Here is a 17,924-nt window from a genome sequence, read left to right as displayed (position 1 = left end):
CACATTGGTTTCTCATACAGCATCTCTGTATAGTATGTGTATTCACTCTCTGTCCTACACGGCTTGTTGGAGCTCCTGCCCCCCCCCACCCTGTGAGCCCAGTGGCCGTCTGCGAGACAGCGAAACCCAGCCCGAAACCAGCCCGAACACACACACACACAGGGCCGTATCCAGGATTTCATAAATACCGAGGTCCAAACATGATAAGGGAGTTCGGGGGTATACGCCCCCTGAGATTTTTGGGATTTTCATGATCTAGTTAGGTGCTTTTTAAGTCCTGTGGGGGGTCACAAATTGGATAATATATTGATTTCAAACCATGTCAGTGGGCTGCAGCATCAATTATTTTTGAAAGTGTAATGCATAAGAATCAGTTGATTGTTACTATGAATGATCTGGACATGCAGAAGAGGCTAAAATGATCCCAAAACATTGTCAACATTCATTTTTCATGTGTCTCTCCTTTCCATAACCTGCACCTTCTCTTCCATCTTCTTTAGTCTCTCTGTCTTCTTCCTGTTCATTACTCTCTCTGTCCTCTACTCTTTCTCTTTGTTCAATCTCTCCCTCGTTGTTCACTTGTTGCTCCTCCTCACTTGTCGCTCCTGCCAGTGAATTAAAAGCAATTCAGCAATTTAGTTCATTTCACTTGTTTGTTTGCATTATTTTTTTTTATTTAAATCTGTTTTGTTTGATTCTCAAAAGAGAACAAAGATGTAAGCAAATTGTGTGGTTTCATACAATTGTATGTTATTATGACATCATAACTGCAATATATATATGTTGTTTTAAAAGTATGCCTATTGTCTATAGTGTAAATGAAGACTATTGTTATAGATAGATATATAGATAGATGGGGTTATTAAGCCTACATTCTTTTGTGTGACTGTACCTGCAGTTCCTCCCTGACTTCCATCACTTTCTCTCTCTCTCTGCCTGTCCTGTCTCTTCCTTACCAAAACTGAGCTTCGACTGACGTAGTCTTTTCATTATGTCTGAGTCAGTGTAAAAAGAAAACAATACAATGTTATATCTTCAATGTTTTACTCAAATTGAAATGAAAGAAAAGCATTACAACGTTTGTTAAAAGGTAATCCTTCTGACATTGGATGAATGTAATTAACTTTAGCTCTCTAGCTAGTTTATTCACGCAATTTAAACCAAAGTATAGCCTATAGCTGCAATATAAGTTAGTGTGCATGTTGTCGGACGTCCACTGACTAACGTAGAGCGTTCACACAGGATCTGCTAGTCATATGATGTCCTGTGAGGAACAGAAACACAAGCAGCCCGCTGGACTCTGATCTCTAGATACCTCATCACTCCTCTGCTGCTCCGATACAAGTTCGGGCTGCGGTGGTTTGTTGATACATGTCGTCTTCTTCTGTTTGCTTTAATCGAGGCTACGTAGTTATGCAGCGCCCCCATCGGCAGTAAATGGAAGTACTACTACAAAGAACCCCGTTTAGTGCAGTTATTTCACACGTTTTGTTATATACACAGCTCGGAAATTATTACCGAGGTCCGGACCTCGGTGACCTCAATGGTGGATACGGCCCTGCACACACCCGCAGCCTGGCTGGGAGTTAGTGTGTGTGCTCACACACCGACTCACAGCCTCGCCGCGTCCCGCCGTCTCAGGGAGGAGAAATCGGCAGACATAACGTAACGGCTCCACGGATTGGTCCATTTGGGTATGGGCACGTCACTGTACCCAGGAAGAAAAAGATAAATCTCCAACGAGGCGTTCTGGGGCAGCACAGACAGGTCTTTTCTGTGTTAGAGTTTTACTCGCTACAGGGTGTACTTTGAGGGTTTGTGACTTTGCAGACCGTTTACATGCAGAAAAACCTTCATAAACACACAAGGGGACGGGTAATAACCGGAAAAGCATGTCATGGGACCTTTAAATATCACACACAGTATAGTATATGTCAAGTGCCAACCACTAGATGGGGTTATCGATTCAAGGATTTAGCAACCATTTAAAAATAAATACTTTCACTATTTTATTCACTTATTTGACTATTTTAAAGAATGTTTATTTTAATAACTGTCTTTAAAAAAGCAGTGCAGTTATTTTCCAGAATATAGATATAACTAAAAATATAAAGATACAAAACTAGATTTTAATTTGCTGCCGTTTATCACAGTGCATTGTCGAATCCCTTTAATATTTCAGGCACATCATTATTAACAATCATTTACCATCAGACTTGTGAAAGAGGCACATTGTGTTTACAGAATACACAACCAGAAATTCCCTTTCTTCCTAAGCAGTGACACCAGGGTAAACAGTGCCATTACTCCGCATAATAACACTGATATTATATAAATCTCTGCGCAGTGAAAACATAACTCATTTTAGCTCATCATTAGTTCAACAGAGCAGAATGTATTGAGAGTTAGTATTAAGGCTGGCTTCTTTTAATATTCTAATGTATTGCTTTGGTCTTTGTCAACAAGGATTTCTGTAGTTGATTCATATTTTTCCCCCCTTTTTTTCAAGAAGCACATCTCAGGCAAACTGATTAAGTGTTATGCATAATTATTTTTGGATAAACAGTTTGCAAATCAAATCAACAAATGGATTTGTCTGAAGTCAGCAAATAAGTCCTTTAGTCAAGAACAGCCCTATAGTAAGCATGTCCCGTGCATGTAAGCCAAGGAAGTGATGCAAACAGACGTGTTGTTCCAGCTGGCCGACATCAAATCAGGTTTCAGTCATGTATAATCCTGGATCGGAACAATAAGCAGCCCCTTTGGTCAGTGGCAAGTGTCTATCACTTGGCTTAGATCGCTATGTCAGAGTTCAAGATTTGGAGGTTTTGGTTGGTGGTCTTCCTGCTGAAGATGGTGTGTTGGGGGTCTGGTGTGTTGGGGGTCTGGTGTGTTGTGGGTCTGGTGTGCTCAGTAAGGTTCCATCTTGATCCTTCTGTATAAGCAGCTGGTGAACACCATGCCACAGACCTGAAAACAGGAAGTGTCGGGTCAAAACGAGCTGCTGTGTGTCACCACGGCAGACTGCCGGGAGCTTGAATGCTATTGGCTGTGAGGACAGAGAAGGGTTATAGGTGATGGGGGATAGAGACAGCTGGAGAGTATATAGCTGGTTACTGTGGCGATGGCAGGAGGTAAGCAGCCATTGTTGCAGCAACACGTGTGTGCACAAGCGGATACAAAACAAGCAATGGCGGGGGGGCAAAATTACAGCAAATGTCATACAAATACAAAACTTAAATCAAATGATCTGGTAAATTAAAGTGTTGGCTAAAAGAAGAAATGTATCCAGTAATAGGTCGGTTTACATAATGTTGTATTCTGCATCAGAAAGCAGGACCATCACAGCCTTAATGCTAACATTGAATACATCATGTTATATTACCAATTTTACAATTACAAACCATATTAAATAATGATCAGAACAGTTTGGGAAAAATGTGACTATACTTAAAATATCCCTGATAATAAAAAATAAAAAAAGCTAATTTGCTGGACTGCAACCATTTAGCTCGTTTTAGCTATATCTTATAAGGGGTCACAAGGATTAACAAAAAGCATTCCGATTTAAAACACCTAAGGTAATACAATACAAAAGTATTATTAAACAAAATTCAAATTCATCAGGAGGTTTGTAGACCTATAAAGACTAATGATCTGATGCTGGGGTCTGTGAAACAAAGGCATGCAGAACATTTAAGGATTCACAAGATATGACTTACATAAGCACTAGTATTCCATACTGTACTGAAGCACTATGGAGGGTCCAGAAATAAAGAACAGCAGGAGCAGATATTGACCTGAGCCGCTGAGCCTGCCAGGCTGAATGGAGGAACAGGCATGTGCCCAGATCCAATCTCTGCCTCTGTAAAAGCCCTCTGAGAAAGCCTCATCGAACGAGTCTGCACGGTGTATTGACTCATCACACTCTTTAAGAAACACTTCACTTTTTTTTACCACTACCAGTGTCAGCTATGTAGAAAAACAATATTCTGGCTGCGAGAAGCATGAGAAGAAGAAACAAGCAAAACACTTATTTCCTGTTGGACGGCAGGCGTCTGTCAATCACTATTAAAGAAGCTTAAATGTTCATGATAGCCCATTTTAGATTGCTAGTAACTATAGCAACAGAACTAATGCTTTTCCAAATGATTATGCACTAGGAGGTGTCCGAATAAATAAGAAAGAAAATAAGAATATGGTGCATTAGCGCTTCTAAAAGGAAGATCCATGAAAGTAAAGCAGGGTAATGAATCATTTCAGAATGATTTAGTAATATTTCAAAATCTCTTACCAAATCCACCCCCACTATTAGTTCCCATTTAAAAGTAATAAAGTGAATCCTGATGATAATGATTGAAACTGCCAGATATACAGCAAAATCTCAAATTCCTTTTCCCACGCAGCACAGATAATATGAATGAGACGTTACTGTACACAAATACAGAACATTACTCTTGCAAACAAAATCAGTGTGCAGAAGCTAGGTTGAATTAATGGAGCCATTCTCATGATGCGTTGGACTTTGATCACGTCTTCAACATCCCACAATAACAACATGCAGAGCAACAAGCTGCGACACACAGGCCAGGCAGCCGCATGCATCACTCGGCGACACGCCGTGTTAGAATGTAAATATGTTCACTGAGTAACCACGCCGTTTCACATGTAACACAGAGCGGGCAGCCACACAGGGACAGACATGCAGACGGGTGTCAGGTTCCCACTGTGCCTGCAAACCTTGTCTCTCCGGTTGATTAAAGCACAAAGTTGCCCTGGAGCTAAATCACAAGTCCTCCTCCTCTTCTTTATAGAGCAGATAGATAAAGCAGGCGGTCAACACTGCCCCGGCCAGCTGCAGTCACACCAGTCACACCACACACGGACATAAAGACAGTGCAACAGGGGATAATGAGGGAACGAATATGACAACACAAAGAGACAAAAACTCTACATTTCAACAGATCTATATTATTTTCTGACAGTTATTAGAGACAGGAAAGTGTACCGACATTAAGACAGATTGGAAAAGTTGACACAGACAAGACGAACAGTAAGTCTGCAGTACAAAAGGAAAGGCAACTTGGATTGAAATGTGTTAAATCACACTACACAGGCTCACATGTGTATCCATTTCTCCAGGCAAGTTCTATATATCCAACACCTCGTCTATATGTTTTGCATAATCCATTCAGATCACAGGGGATGGAAAACGCAGAAAGCTTGATCTCCACGGCAAAAGTTAATGGAAGTCTTTATTTTTAAATTACTTTGTCACAGACTTGGATGTCTGGTGCCCTTTTACGAATACAATGGTTTAATGACCTCATAAATAAGCGTCTGTGCCTCATACAGTTTCTATGTTTCTCATTAAAGCTGCATGTACGGTGAAATGGTGGATATTCAAGGACGTATCAGACATAGAATACAACTGGAAAGAATCAATGCAGGTTTGTTTTTTCTCAAGTTTCACCTCACAGTTCATTTATAAAGAGATGGGGCGGAGGTACATTCAGCCAGCAGAGTATTATAAAGAGCACCTCTGTGAGACTTAAAAGACCACCTCAAACTGGGACGAATCAGATAACAGGAAGGAACTAAATGAGATGATGACTAGAGAGATGAAAAGAAATGTCCATTTAGAGGTTGTCAACCTGCGATGGTACAAATCCAGTAATGGAAAAATGAAAACCCATCTGTCTGGGTTTATTCGACAAAGGTAAAAGCAATATCTAATATCACATTTTTGCTAAATAAAAAAATGTAATTACAAAAAGCAGACCTAGGATTCTGCTCCTCCAACGTCCATCTAAACTACATATTATATTTCACTTACCTGCAGACAAGCCACTCCTATTCCCACAGCGCCGATGACCAGCAGGTGATTGGCCAGAAACTGCTCCAGCTTCGTGATGCAACCCCCCTGCAGAGGCAAATTAAAATCATATATTAGATTATGCATACGATTGCACAGATAGACATACAGCTTGCAGAGTCTTCAGAGCTTGCTTTGTCTGCAGCTCTCCATGGCTAACTGCCACATGGTTGCAGTGAACAGTAAGACATCCTGCAGGGAACAAAGAATCTGAAGTTTGACATAAGTATAACACAGAGGAATGGTTCATGGTAGATGGACTGTGTTTATATAGCGCTTTATCCAGTCTTTACTACCCCTCAAAGCAATATCTTTCACAATGCCTGTTTAATGTAGAACGTAGTAGATATGTTAAATCAAAGACCTTACCCCAACTCATTAACCCTGGCATACATATGAAACTAGGAATAAGGATTTTATAGAGAAAATAGCACGAACTTGAAGTTACCAGCTTCAGTGTGGTCTGCAGAGGTCATCAAGTGTGGATTTAGAGTCACTGATAACACTATAAAAATGTCTTTGTCCGTCTTAAAAAAATCCTTAAAGTGAAACTTGTTCAACAAATATATCAGAGATTGAATCGGTGAACGGCTGTGAACTTCTAACAAGTTCACTTTCCTCTGAAATGCATTTGTATGCACCATACATTTCCCAAACAACATGACTGTGTTTATTATCTTAATTATTTTTAATCAAATGTTTAAACTGATGAATTAAACATTTTAGACCATTTAGTAGTAAGGGTTTGAGTAGTTTAGTCTGGTTTTTGGTTATTGTGGAGTATATTTTTGTAATGTTTCTGAATAATACACGATCTCTCTCAATTCTATATGTATTTATGATATGTATGTAAATACTGTCTGGGTTCTCAAGCTTCATATAGCAAATTGGGGTATCCCATTTCACAGGTCTCTATGTCTTATGATTGTACTTGTATTATATTTAACAAACTTGTGAATAAATGATGATGATGAAAGCGCTACAAGTCATCATTCCAGAGTTCCCGTTAGAATAATTATTTGCCTGTCAACATGTCAGTTACAGTTTAAATCTTCCGGACAAAATTAGAAAAGTGCCGGTCAAAGGTCTTCTATGTTATTTATTGAGCTTTGAAACAAATTGATATGATTCGATATTAAACAAACTAATTATAGTAGATTAATTAACTATTCAAACGTGTACAGTAATTTACAATAACACGGGAATAATAAACGGAGCGCTCTCCCCCTCTCCTGACAACACGCCAGTATCTCATGCAGCTCGCGGATCCAGTAATGAGTGACCCGACAGTAAAACTAAAAACATCTATAACTAGTTTAGGTAGTTTGAGAGGTAATTAAAATAGCTACGTGTGATATTCTAACCTGAAGTGTGTGTTTTGTTCCGCTCACCGCTGCAGCTGATCATGCAGAGATGCGTGTCGACTGCAGCTGATCTCTCCCGTCAGATTAGACTTCACTCGCGTTTATCTCCATATCGATCAGATCTAGCTAGTTCTAGCTAATGATATGACTACCTGCTTATTAAAAGACACCTAAACAATAAGCGTCGCTATGCAACGGGGTGAGGCCACAAAGTATAGCGCAGCATTATGCATTTGTTTACATGCCCACCGGAACCCCGAGGCATTACCAACAGATCAACGCACAATCAAACCATACAGGACATCTCTTTCTCCACATTAAGTGTTAGACATTATAATTGACTATTCTTGTCTGTCACATACTCTTTTGTCTGTCACATACTATTCTTGTCTGTCACATAAGTGGCGCAACTGATGCGGTATTGCGCTAAGGGGAAATAATTTTGACCGGACATTTTGACCGGAGAGATTTAGATTTGCCGGTCTTCAGCATATTTTACCGGTCATAGTCCGGTAATTACCGGCTAACGGGAACACTGCATCATTCACACCGCATTCATACAAAGCAACTTGCTCAAGTTAGCTAGCATTCACAAACATGTGTTAGCCATGCCATCGGGAGCAACTTGGAGTCAAGTATCTTTCCCAAGGATACATGGATGGAAACTGAAGGTATTGATACAAGATAGTATAAAAACGTTTAGGCAGCATGAATAAGCATTGGAAAGCTCATTCATTTGATCAGATACATGTTTCAAACTACAGGGCTTCTCTGTTGGTGTCACTATTTGAGTGTGACTGAAAAAGGAGCATGTGCAGTCCACTGACCTCCACCTTGTAGATGTTGGAGGGGTGGTCTCTGTTGCCACAGTGGGGGGTGATAGTCTTGCAGCAGCTGTCGGGCACCAGCCTGTCCTCGGCCTGCTTTGATGAAACGTACACACTCACCATCCAATCACTGGAGTTGTTGCTGCCGCAGCACTTGAACTGCAGGGAGAGAAGAAAAAGGGTTTATTTGATTATAGCCCACACTGTTAAAAAAGCACAAATACCTCCAGCTAAATCTCTACATCATTATAACTACTTCATGTATGGTAGCTGCAGACCGAGTCATGGGAAACAAATCCATAACAAAGTACCACTACGCCAATATATACCGGTATTCTATCTGAAGGACAGCACATCATACAACCTAACATAAACCCAACAAAGCCTTGGAGGCTGGTGTAAATATAGTCCATACGTCCTGTTGTAGACTGTCCACAGCCAAAGTGATAGCCTCCCGTCCTGGCTGGGCGTAGTTATCTGTCATAGTCTGGTTGAGATGCTGCTTCAGCTCCTCACTCAGCTGGAAAAGAGGAAAAAGGAGAGAGACAGCAGACACACACAGTGAAAAACACAATGAATGTTGTAACCACAAGCAGCTTCATTTATAACACAGGAAACACATCAAATGCAAACATTTGCAGGAGAAAAATACTTTAAAAGGCAGGTGAAACTTGACAAAAGTGTGGGTGGATCAGGACGAGATATACCAGTGGCAACTCATCTGTGAGAGATGCAGACGAGATAAAAAAAATATCACAAAAAAACAGACTTTAAATATAGCCTGTGATGTGCGCATATTGGTGTGCTTTGATACACACACAGGTAGACAGGATGAGAGCTCTATCCTGACAGTGATTCTATCCTGTGCTGAACACTCTTCCATTATCATAAATCTCTGAGCCTGCAGAGAGCACGGCGCTCTGGCTGACTGACAGCCAGATGTGTGTGAGATAACAGGATCCTAAGAGCTGAATTCAGCACAGGTGGCAAACAGGAAATCCCACACACATAGAAAAAAGGAAGAGCAGTACAAAAGCTAAAAGATATACTGTAGATTACCCAGTAGCTCATCAACATGTAGGGAAAGCTTTTCAAACTGATGACAAATGACATTCAAATCTAATTAAGTTAGCTGACTTCACTTAAAACAGGAGGTTACATGAGCCAAGAAAACACATCAAACAAATGGATTTATCCATATAGTCTCATTGGTAGGCACATGGCATTGCTATCATCAAATGTAATGCGCCTGCATGGCAACTGTTGGCAATAGAGAGATAAGTTAGCTCCCCTGAAGAAGAGAAACTACTCTCTAACTGCAGAGCCCCCCTGTGGCCCCCCTCCAAAAGACTACATCTATGATAATGCAATGTGTGATAGTGTTGCAGCCAATACTGCGCTGTAACCTGGGACTAAGATAACAGGAATGGTTTTTTTCAGTTAAATATATTTAAACTAAGTTACTGAAACAAATTATGTGACTAAAACAAATACCAACAAATATTAAGAAATACAAAAACAACATTTGTCTGCATAAATAATGTATTTATTACCCCAAACTGTATTTAGGTTCATGGTAAAACTAAAACTTGTCACGAAGTCAATGACACAAATTATGTTATTAAAACAAACATTTCAAGTTTAAATCTTAAACACTATCTTTGTCTCTCTTGTCCAGCATTTAACGTGCCCCTCTCCTTCAAAAACTGGCCCAAGCACGGCCCCCCCCCCCCCCCCAGTAAAGATGTGATCTGCAACAGTCATTGTAACACACTACACTAAAAAGCGATGCAAACGTTTTTTCAGAAAAAGTGCCTAACTGATGTATTCTATCCGCTACCAAAAATAAAAGAATACTTACCCTCTGGTAGTAGACATAAGCCAGTACTCCAGCCACCAGTTCAATCAAGAAGATCACCAGCAGGCAGAAGAAATACTGTGAATGAGAAACAGGACGGACAGGGAGAGAGTACAAAAGGAAGCAATTCAATTCATTAGACAGAGAAAGTCACCTTGATCCAGACATTTCAGCTTCATAGTCATCACCGCACTTCTCCACTGACCCAACTCATTTGAGAAAGTTGCTCACACTCGTGACGGCTCAATAAAAACGTCCATCAACTGTCATGGCTCTGCATCTGTCACTTTTATCACAGATGGCAAGGCTCCACAAAAAGAGACAAAGCAGGAATGTATTTGACAGCCTGTGGAAGCAGATTTTTCTCTAGGGTATCTTCTAAAGTTTTCAACGCTGCTTGAAACCCACTAATGATGTCTCATAATTAACTCCAAATCACCATCGCAGCAGAAACTAAATTAAGGTGATCTAAATATGAATCACCACAACAGCACACATTCGTATTCTTGTGGAAAACAAGGAATCAAATGGTTTATTTACCTCATAAATAAGCGTCTGTGCCTCATCAGCTAAACACAAAATATTCAAAGAAAAAAACAAACGGTGGCTCTAATTGCTTGGAAGCACAATTGTACGTACTGAAAAACAGAGAATACAGAACATGACAGATACAAGTTGTATAGTACTATATACAGACTAAATAACACAATCCCAAACTTGTTGATAAAATGGTTAATTACCGCACACAAACATGGGTCATGCCATATAATGCAAACACAGGAAAACAACTAATAAGGGCCAACTGTGGCAGAGTGGGACCGTAGCAACAGTGCCGCTTCATTGAGACCCTTATGGAGACACAGATGCTACTATGTGTGACTTGCAGCGATGCTACACTACCTGTCAGACAAACAGACGCAGGGGAGCGATAATCTCTCTGAATTAATATGCAAGACACTTCAGCAAATGTTCCCTTCTGCTTTGCAGTAATTATGAACTGCAGAAACACAGCCTGCTCGATAACTCTTGGTTCCAAGATGTAAAAAAGAAAAACTGTGAGCTTGCTGCCCACACAAAATGCTAACTTTAACCCATACTTATTAATCTCCGAAAAAATAGCTCTAAATAGTAGATAAATACAGCTGACATCAAACCAAAATGCACCACGGAGTCCGAATCCTCTACGCATCAAGCTCTGTGTCTCTCCTATAGCTCCATCCATTACAGCAGATAGAAAGATCTATAATTAGTCCTGCAGCAGTGACCATTAACCTCTCTCCCACTGGGCCCTGTCTCTGTGAAATAATGAGGACAGTAAGGTCCCTGTCAGAGCCATTTGTCATCATCCAGACCTTCGCCCAGGGCGGGAGTGGGGGGGGGCGTCATGTTATGTCGTTGCATAGTTGGGAAGAGAAGGCAAAGCTTTGTTAACAAGAAGGCGAGCACCCAGCTAGCTTAGTGTAACCATGGCCTGGACCATCAGACTTTAACACATCTGTTGTCAAATGTCACTTATAATTATTATGTTTACTGGCTGCTATCTTTTGGTTAAACTACTTTCAAATGTAACACAATCTTCTGCATGCTACACTTATAAAAGACTTATTGTTGTCCACCTGGATGGGTACAACTGTAATTTGTGTAATTTCTATCTGTAATATTTGATGCATAATTAATATGTTGCCTCTTTACTGTTGCTGTAACAACGTAAATGTCCCCTATATTATATTCTGATTCTGATTGTGGCATACATGATCATTTCAATAATATTACAGCTGCACAGTATTTATGTGCAACTTGAGGAAACACCAACCTTTCTACATCAGTTCTAAGCAGAAAGTAAAGAAAAAGGTCAAGTTCATTATTTGCTTTATACTAATTGCAATACAGTCCTGTCTACATATTAATCTTCATCATCTTTGTCAACATTAGAGATGCAGCCAACTTGTTCTAATAAAGATGACTCGTGTTCAGTGTGAGTACCCAGGTCATGGACCATCAATTGATCGACAGTGTGAGCATTAATGTCTGATGGTGATAATGTTTCATTCATCACTCAAGGTATGATGTGATACTGCTGTATGTCCTAATATTCATTTGAAGTCATATCTGCCAAAGGACATGGCGATAATGTGAATTCAGTCTCCAACCTAGAGTGCTTTTGACCAAGTTGCTAGAGACTGCTCAGTTACAGTGCAGCTAATAGGGACATTTATTATCACCTGCCCATTGTAATTCTTATGGTACGTTCAAACCGAACGCGAAGCGACAAAATCACCCCGCCTCAAAAGACACGGCCACTTAATTCACGATAGTTACATTTGTTTAACTCGGGCGATGAATTAAAAGCCAATCAGCAGTGAGAATCTCAGCCTGTAGTCACTGACGTTGTTGAATCAAAAAAACAAAACACCGGATCTTGGCGGCGGCACACAGTCCCTCATATTTATCAGTATAGTTATTTCGGCATCAATTTGATTTGTGTATTAGAATTAAATCCTGGCATAATAAGTTCATTTTGTTGTTGGTATCTACATGGAGAAAAGCCCCGCCTCCTCGCCAGTGCGTCTAGTTTGAATGACGCTAGTAAAGACAAATGATGCGGTGAAACTTGCGCAATAAAGCGATGCAAATCTTCTCTTCTTGTGTAGTGTGCACCTTTAGAGCAAACAATTCTTTCTTTGTATTGTACATTTGTAAGGGCAAAACATTACGTGCAACATTTTTTCTTTTTCTTTTTTAAAAAGGCATGAAAGAATTTGAAGATTTTAAACAAGCACTCGTGTTTGCAAATCTGTAAAAAAAATCCCATTCCATCGTCCCCCAGGTCTCACCATGGACAGACAGCTCTTCTGCTCCCGGATGACGGCACAGCAGCCCAGGAAGCCGGTTACCACCACCATGCTGCCGGCCAGAATGAGGATATATGCCGAGACAGCAAAAGTGCTGGAGGCCAGCAGACTCAAATAATCACTCTTCTCCACCAGAGTCCAGACTCCCACACCTAAAACAGCTACTCCTCCCACCTGGAACAGAAAGGAGAGAGGAGGTGGTGGGGTTAAAACAATACTCAAATATAAATATAAAGAACACATACTATAAAACTGGGTGTAGCTTTTGGTTCAGGAAAATAAAACAATCTTGTGAGAACAATGAAGGTCAGGAAGTGACAAATAGGAAGAGAGTTCAATGCTTGATGAGTCACAAAATGCAACAACATGAGGGCGCAGTGGGTGAATTACAAGGGACATAAGAATGAAAAGAGAGGAAATAGAAAGAGAAACAGGCAGAAGAGGCCATACATAAGGAATAACAGCCACCAGGGCAACAGCAGGCCTCTAAACGGTCAAGTCAGGGCATAATGACCACTTCCTGACAAACAATCCTGGATCACAGACCCAGGGTGACGTCCAGGATCTGTTCCTCTCATCAGTGAGAGGCGGAACGAGAGGAAATGCCTCAGAGAATCTCTCCCCTTAATCCTCCCAGTCCATTTCCGTCAAAAGCAGGATCCACAAACTCACAACAACACATGCTCAACCAAGAAGTACCGCTTAGATACTCACATGCCTGAGGGGGATTACTCTTTGGAATAATGAAAACTATCAAATGTTTTCAACCAGAGCTCCGAACGTGGGCAGAAGCATTCAAAATACTATTGTTTTAAAGTGCTTTTAAATAGGAAGACTTAGCTTTTTAATCAAATCTAACTCCAGTATCAAAACCAGTTCAACACAAATACTTCTTATCATTTTAAATAGGGATGCATAAATCCAACATGTACCAAGGGCAAAAGAGGAGATGGAGACAATGGCTAAATCTAAATGTCAAGATTTCACTGCCTTGCAGGCTTTAAGGCGCGTTGCCAGGAAGTCTGCAAGTGCCGAGTGCTGTCCAAATCCACAATTCATCCAGTCCACAACTGGCCTCAGGCGAACTGTCTGCAGACATCTAGAGAATGCCATTGGGTGCAGAATTCAACACACTTCCCTCATTTAACTACTCTCAACATTAGCAAAATGGAAGAGGGAGAAAAGAACACTTCCTAGTATAGCAATCTGGATTAGAGAAGACAGGAAGTGGCAAGTTTACAGATGAATGGCATAGAATGCAAGGATACAAAAACAATTGAAAAGGAACTGTTTATGTTCTGACTACTTTACAGATGCAACATTGTCGTTTTTTTCCAATTTCAGACCAAAACAAACAATCAACAGTATTACTCGTAAAACAAGCAAGCAGACTCGATGTGATGATGGTGAACACGTCCCAGTGAGTCCTTAGGCTGGACATTTGGAGTCAGCCATTTTGTTTCCTCAAGGGATGAATTTTAAGGAGGTGACGGAGCGTAGCCCAAGCATGAGGGTAAAGCCTGATCCTTTTCCTCTATGTAACCTCCACTACAGACTGATCTGCCTCCGTCCCTCTTCATCCCGGTACTCTCTTTGCCTTTCTTTGAACGTTTCAAAGCGACACGACAAACTCTGTACATTAGCTGTAAGAGCACACACTTTCTGCAGCAAATTGCAGTATCATAAAGTGTGGTGCCAGAGAGCAAGACTGTTCCCCATCGTACAGAGCCTTAAATAATCTATGACTCACTTTGGGCCGAGTCCAGAGCTCAGCCTTTTTGATTTCAGAACTCTGCTTTATTCCCTCCCTGTTTCCCTCTAATGCCTCTACGCATGCAATGTTTAAAGGAACATCTTTACTATTTTATAGCAAACATTTGGATTTCCCTTTCAATAAACATGTCTGGTGATGAAGCTGGAATCACTGTATCCATTAAAAAATGTAATGTAAATATTACAGTCACTCTGAGACCTATAGACAAGGATGAATTGAAATGTTGTGCCACGCTGTGTGAGTATAGTACATTGGTAGTAAACTCAAGTCGATAGAGAGGAAAGAATTATGTGTTTGTGAGTACTACATGTACAGCTGTCACTTACCCAGAAGAGAAAGTTGAAAACAAAGAGCAGGTACTTGAGACACACAGTCAGCCAGTCCGCCTCTTCATCTTTATAAACTGCCGTCATCTTCCTTCAGTTCAATCCTGAAAGTGCAGTTACAAGAGGATAATGGGAAATATAAAATGATACAGCAAACAGATTGGATCCTTGCTTGAATAGCTTACACAAAACAACACTTTTCAGTCAGCATATTGCTCAGGAAAAGAACAAAAAGATGTATTGAAAAATATTGTCTCAGATTTATGAAGTTTGACTCTGCAAGGATGTGGTCAATAATGAGCCATTTTCCAGACTGACCTCAATTATCCATTTAACACCAAACCGTCAAGGGTTCATAATTAACTGTAAATCTCAAACTAATTGTTTAACCCTTTGGTAACAAAGTATTCCAAAAACAATGTGAAAATGAATTTGAAGTGTTAATATTTCTAATATTGCCCGAAATCTAAAGTCAGAATACAATTCAATTTCTATCCTTTTTATATTACTCAAGTTTTGTTTTAGCAACCAGGTCTTACCTGGGGCAAAGTTAAAATAAATACTCTTTACAGCACATATCTCCCAGCTGATCACACAGTAGTATCAAGTAGCTGTCTCAAAGGGCAATTAACTTTGACTATTAAAACAATTAATCATTCTTACAAGTATGCCACTGCAAATGTTGGATGTGAATTTTAACTCCATCTGCTATACATTTACTATGTATAGCAGATGTAAGCACATGTAAGCACATGTTGCTAATGGGTAAAGTGTTGCAGCCTCCGAGGTATACAATAAACTTCTCTTATTATGGCCACAGACCATACATGTAAAATATTCATAGCACTGAACAGGCCATAAAACTTTTAATCTGTAATTGAGATGAGCAGTTTCATGTCTGTAAATAAAAGGCCATGAGGTGGGAAGCACTTAGACCCATAACATTGATCTGCAGGGTGTCTCCCAGTGAATCCACCAAAGGTACAGTAATGGTGCAGGTTTTGTGATTGTTGTCCATGGAGTCATGCAGCAGCTCCAGTCCTTTACATATGACAGTAGAGGCTGCTGTTGTTTTTGTCATTGTTGTGAGAACCACAAAACAAGTGTTCCTATTGGCCCTAAGATAAAGTATAGTTTATGTCCACTTGATTAGTCCACCTGTGACTGATTTTAGCTAATGTTAGTTAGTTACTTAAAAGAAAAAAAGCGAAACAAACAGAAATGGTCTTGAATGTTGCTTAGGGAAGAAGCATGCGGTTTACCTAATAGCCTACTAGTCGAGTTATGTCATAATTATTTTTCTATTTGATGTTTGAAAACTACGGAAGAGGATTAGGGCCACATGAGGATAACAATTTGGGATGCGACTGTAATCTCAGAATACTAAGAAAAAGTCAGTTTTGAGAGAAAAAAATACTTGTTTTTTTCCTGAAACTCTCAGAATTCTTTGTTTATAGTCAATCTGACTTTTTCATAGAATTCTGACTTTAAATTCAGAACAAAAAAAACTGAATATAGAATATAGGTAACAGGTGAATTAGCACCTGAGCTAACTTAGCAAGGCTCTTCTGTGACCGTTTCCCGTCCAGATGCAGATAACTTTACCGGTACGATACGAAGGTTTCTTCTATGACACATGCCTTGGGGATGACGGACTTTGACCACAGCAGGTGTCCTCTAGTCTCAAGCAGGACATAACTCAAGCTAATATGCCTCTTTTTACGCGTTGGGACACACTTTCCTGCCTCCTTTTACAAGGCGGGGTGTATGCTCGAGCATCCTGGTGATGATCCTTCGAGAAAAAACATCCCTCCACCTGCGTCGTTGATGCGCAGGACAAAGTTTAACCAGATAACCTTAGCGTCACATTGCTAAACCAACATTTTCGTAACGTAGGTGAAGAACATACTCACCACACCAGGGTTTAGTGAAGATAGATAGCCTCTTTTTGTTGTGTTTCCCGTTAATTCACAGTGTGTTTCGCTGCAGCAGGGGCGTGTTGTCCAGTAGCTTGTTGCTCTCAGGCTTCAGGGGGTCCGACAGCAGGGCTGTGTGCATGACGCCTTTGGGTGCAGCTCGGATTTTCAAATTCGATAAGCATTACAGAGCTCTTGCTCTCAATAATAGTCGCGCACGCAGCAACCATAGAGATCTAGAAGTAGCTTTTCTCGCTTTAAATATTAAGACTGTTCTGAAGTTTTTTTCTTTCAATGCAAACAAAGAGAATATATACTTTGAACAAATTGTACTACTGTCTAATTTTCCAGGGAGACGATAAAAACATGTACAGTATTTTATGCAAATGCAAGTTACAGCAAGGTCAATGTTAATCAAACCCCCATTTAATTTGCAATAAAATAGAAATATGTTCATGTTAAATAGATAAAGAGCAACATAGGTCAGTTAGCCTATATTGTTAGCCTAAGGTATATTTTTGGGATATTTAAATATAAGAAAATACAAATAATGTCAAGTGTAATGTTGGAAGGGTTTTATTAACTAATGGCTAAATACGTAAGATATAAATAAATCAGGCTCTTTGAAATGCTGAAAACATAGACGTGTTAATTGACTTCTACTTCACGATCATTATCAGATTTCTGATAGTCTTTGAAGGCAGCACAGTGTGAACTTGTGGAAAGGGTCACTGACAGTAAAGGAAATGGAGTTGATCCGATACCCTTAACCACAATATGGCCTGAATACCACGTGCCATTAATAACGGCATAACCTTGGTTACAATGTAACAAAATACCACAGGAACAGTTTCTCAATGAGGTCTAGATTAATAAACAGAGATAAAGAGGGAGGAAACGCAGTCACTTGGTGTGTGTAGGCTTCTTGCAATGCTAGTTTGTACATAAATAACTGTCTATGAATGCATTTACAGTTGAAGCCCTTATTGTTGATTTTTGTATATGATTGTTATAATTTCATGAAAGCCAAATATTATGTTCTAAATAAAGTCAATGAAATGGTCCCTGTCCCATTTTGTTTTTGTATGGATTCCCATCACAACTTCCTCTCGGATCATTGACTATGTTGTTG

General features: G+C 40.0%; 1 protein-coding gene across 2 annotated transcripts; it reads right to left on the bottom strand.

Annotated features, from left to right (window-relative positions):
* Positions 1-2,127: 2,127 nt before the first annotated feature.
* On the bottom strand, positions 2,128-16,985 carry tspan11 (tetraspanin 11). Of its 2 annotated transcripts, XM_034133643.1 has the most exons (9): positions 16,790-16,985; positions 14,877-14,980; positions 12,759-12,950; positions 9,928-10,002; positions 8,482-8,586; positions 8,067-8,225; positions 5,837-5,923; positions 4,741-4,855; positions 2,128-2,970 (listed from the first exon to the last, which is right to left on the bottom strand). In XM_034133643.1, exons 2-8 carry the CDS (start codon positions 14,961-14,963, stop codon positions 4,787-4,789), a joined length of 774 nt encoding a protein of 257 aa, XP_033989534.1. In that variant the 5' UTR covers positions 14,964-14,980; positions 16,790-16,985; the 3' UTR covers positions 2,128-2,970; positions 4,741-4,786. The 2 variants fall into 2 exon arrangements, with proteins under 2 accessions (XP_033989534.1, XP_033989535.1); XM_034133644.1 differs by lacking the exon at positions 4,741-4,855.
* Between the last annotated feature and the right edge of the window lie 939 nt (positions 16,986-17,924).

This window comes from Trematomus bernacchii, unplaced genomic scaffold (genome assembly GCF_902827165.1).
Source record: "Trematomus bernacchii unplaced genomic scaffold, fTreBer1.1, whole genome shotgun sequence".
NCBI classification, from domain to species: domain Eukaryota; kingdom Metazoa; phylum Chordata; class Actinopteri; order Perciformes; family Nototheniidae; genus Trematomus; species Trematomus bernacchii.
This window is presented reverse-complemented; position numbering and strand designations above follow the sequence as displayed.

What these genes read in the sequence shown, in the direction of transcription:
- tspan11 (XM_034133643.1), bottom strand. Translation starts at nt 14,963, where the DNA reads ATGACGGCAGTTTATAAAGATGAAGAGGCGGACTGGCTGACTGTGTGT. An exon ending in TTTTCAACTTTCTCTTCTGG is followed by an intron (nt 12,951 to 14,876) that starts GTAAGTGACAGC and finishes TTTCTGTTCCAG; the next exon opens with GTGGGAGGAGTAGCTGTTTT. An exon ending in AGAAGAGCTGTCTGTCCATG is followed by an intron (nt 10,003 to 12,758) that starts GTGAGACCTGGG and finishes TCTCATTCACAG; the next exon opens with TATTTCTTCTGCCTGCTGGT.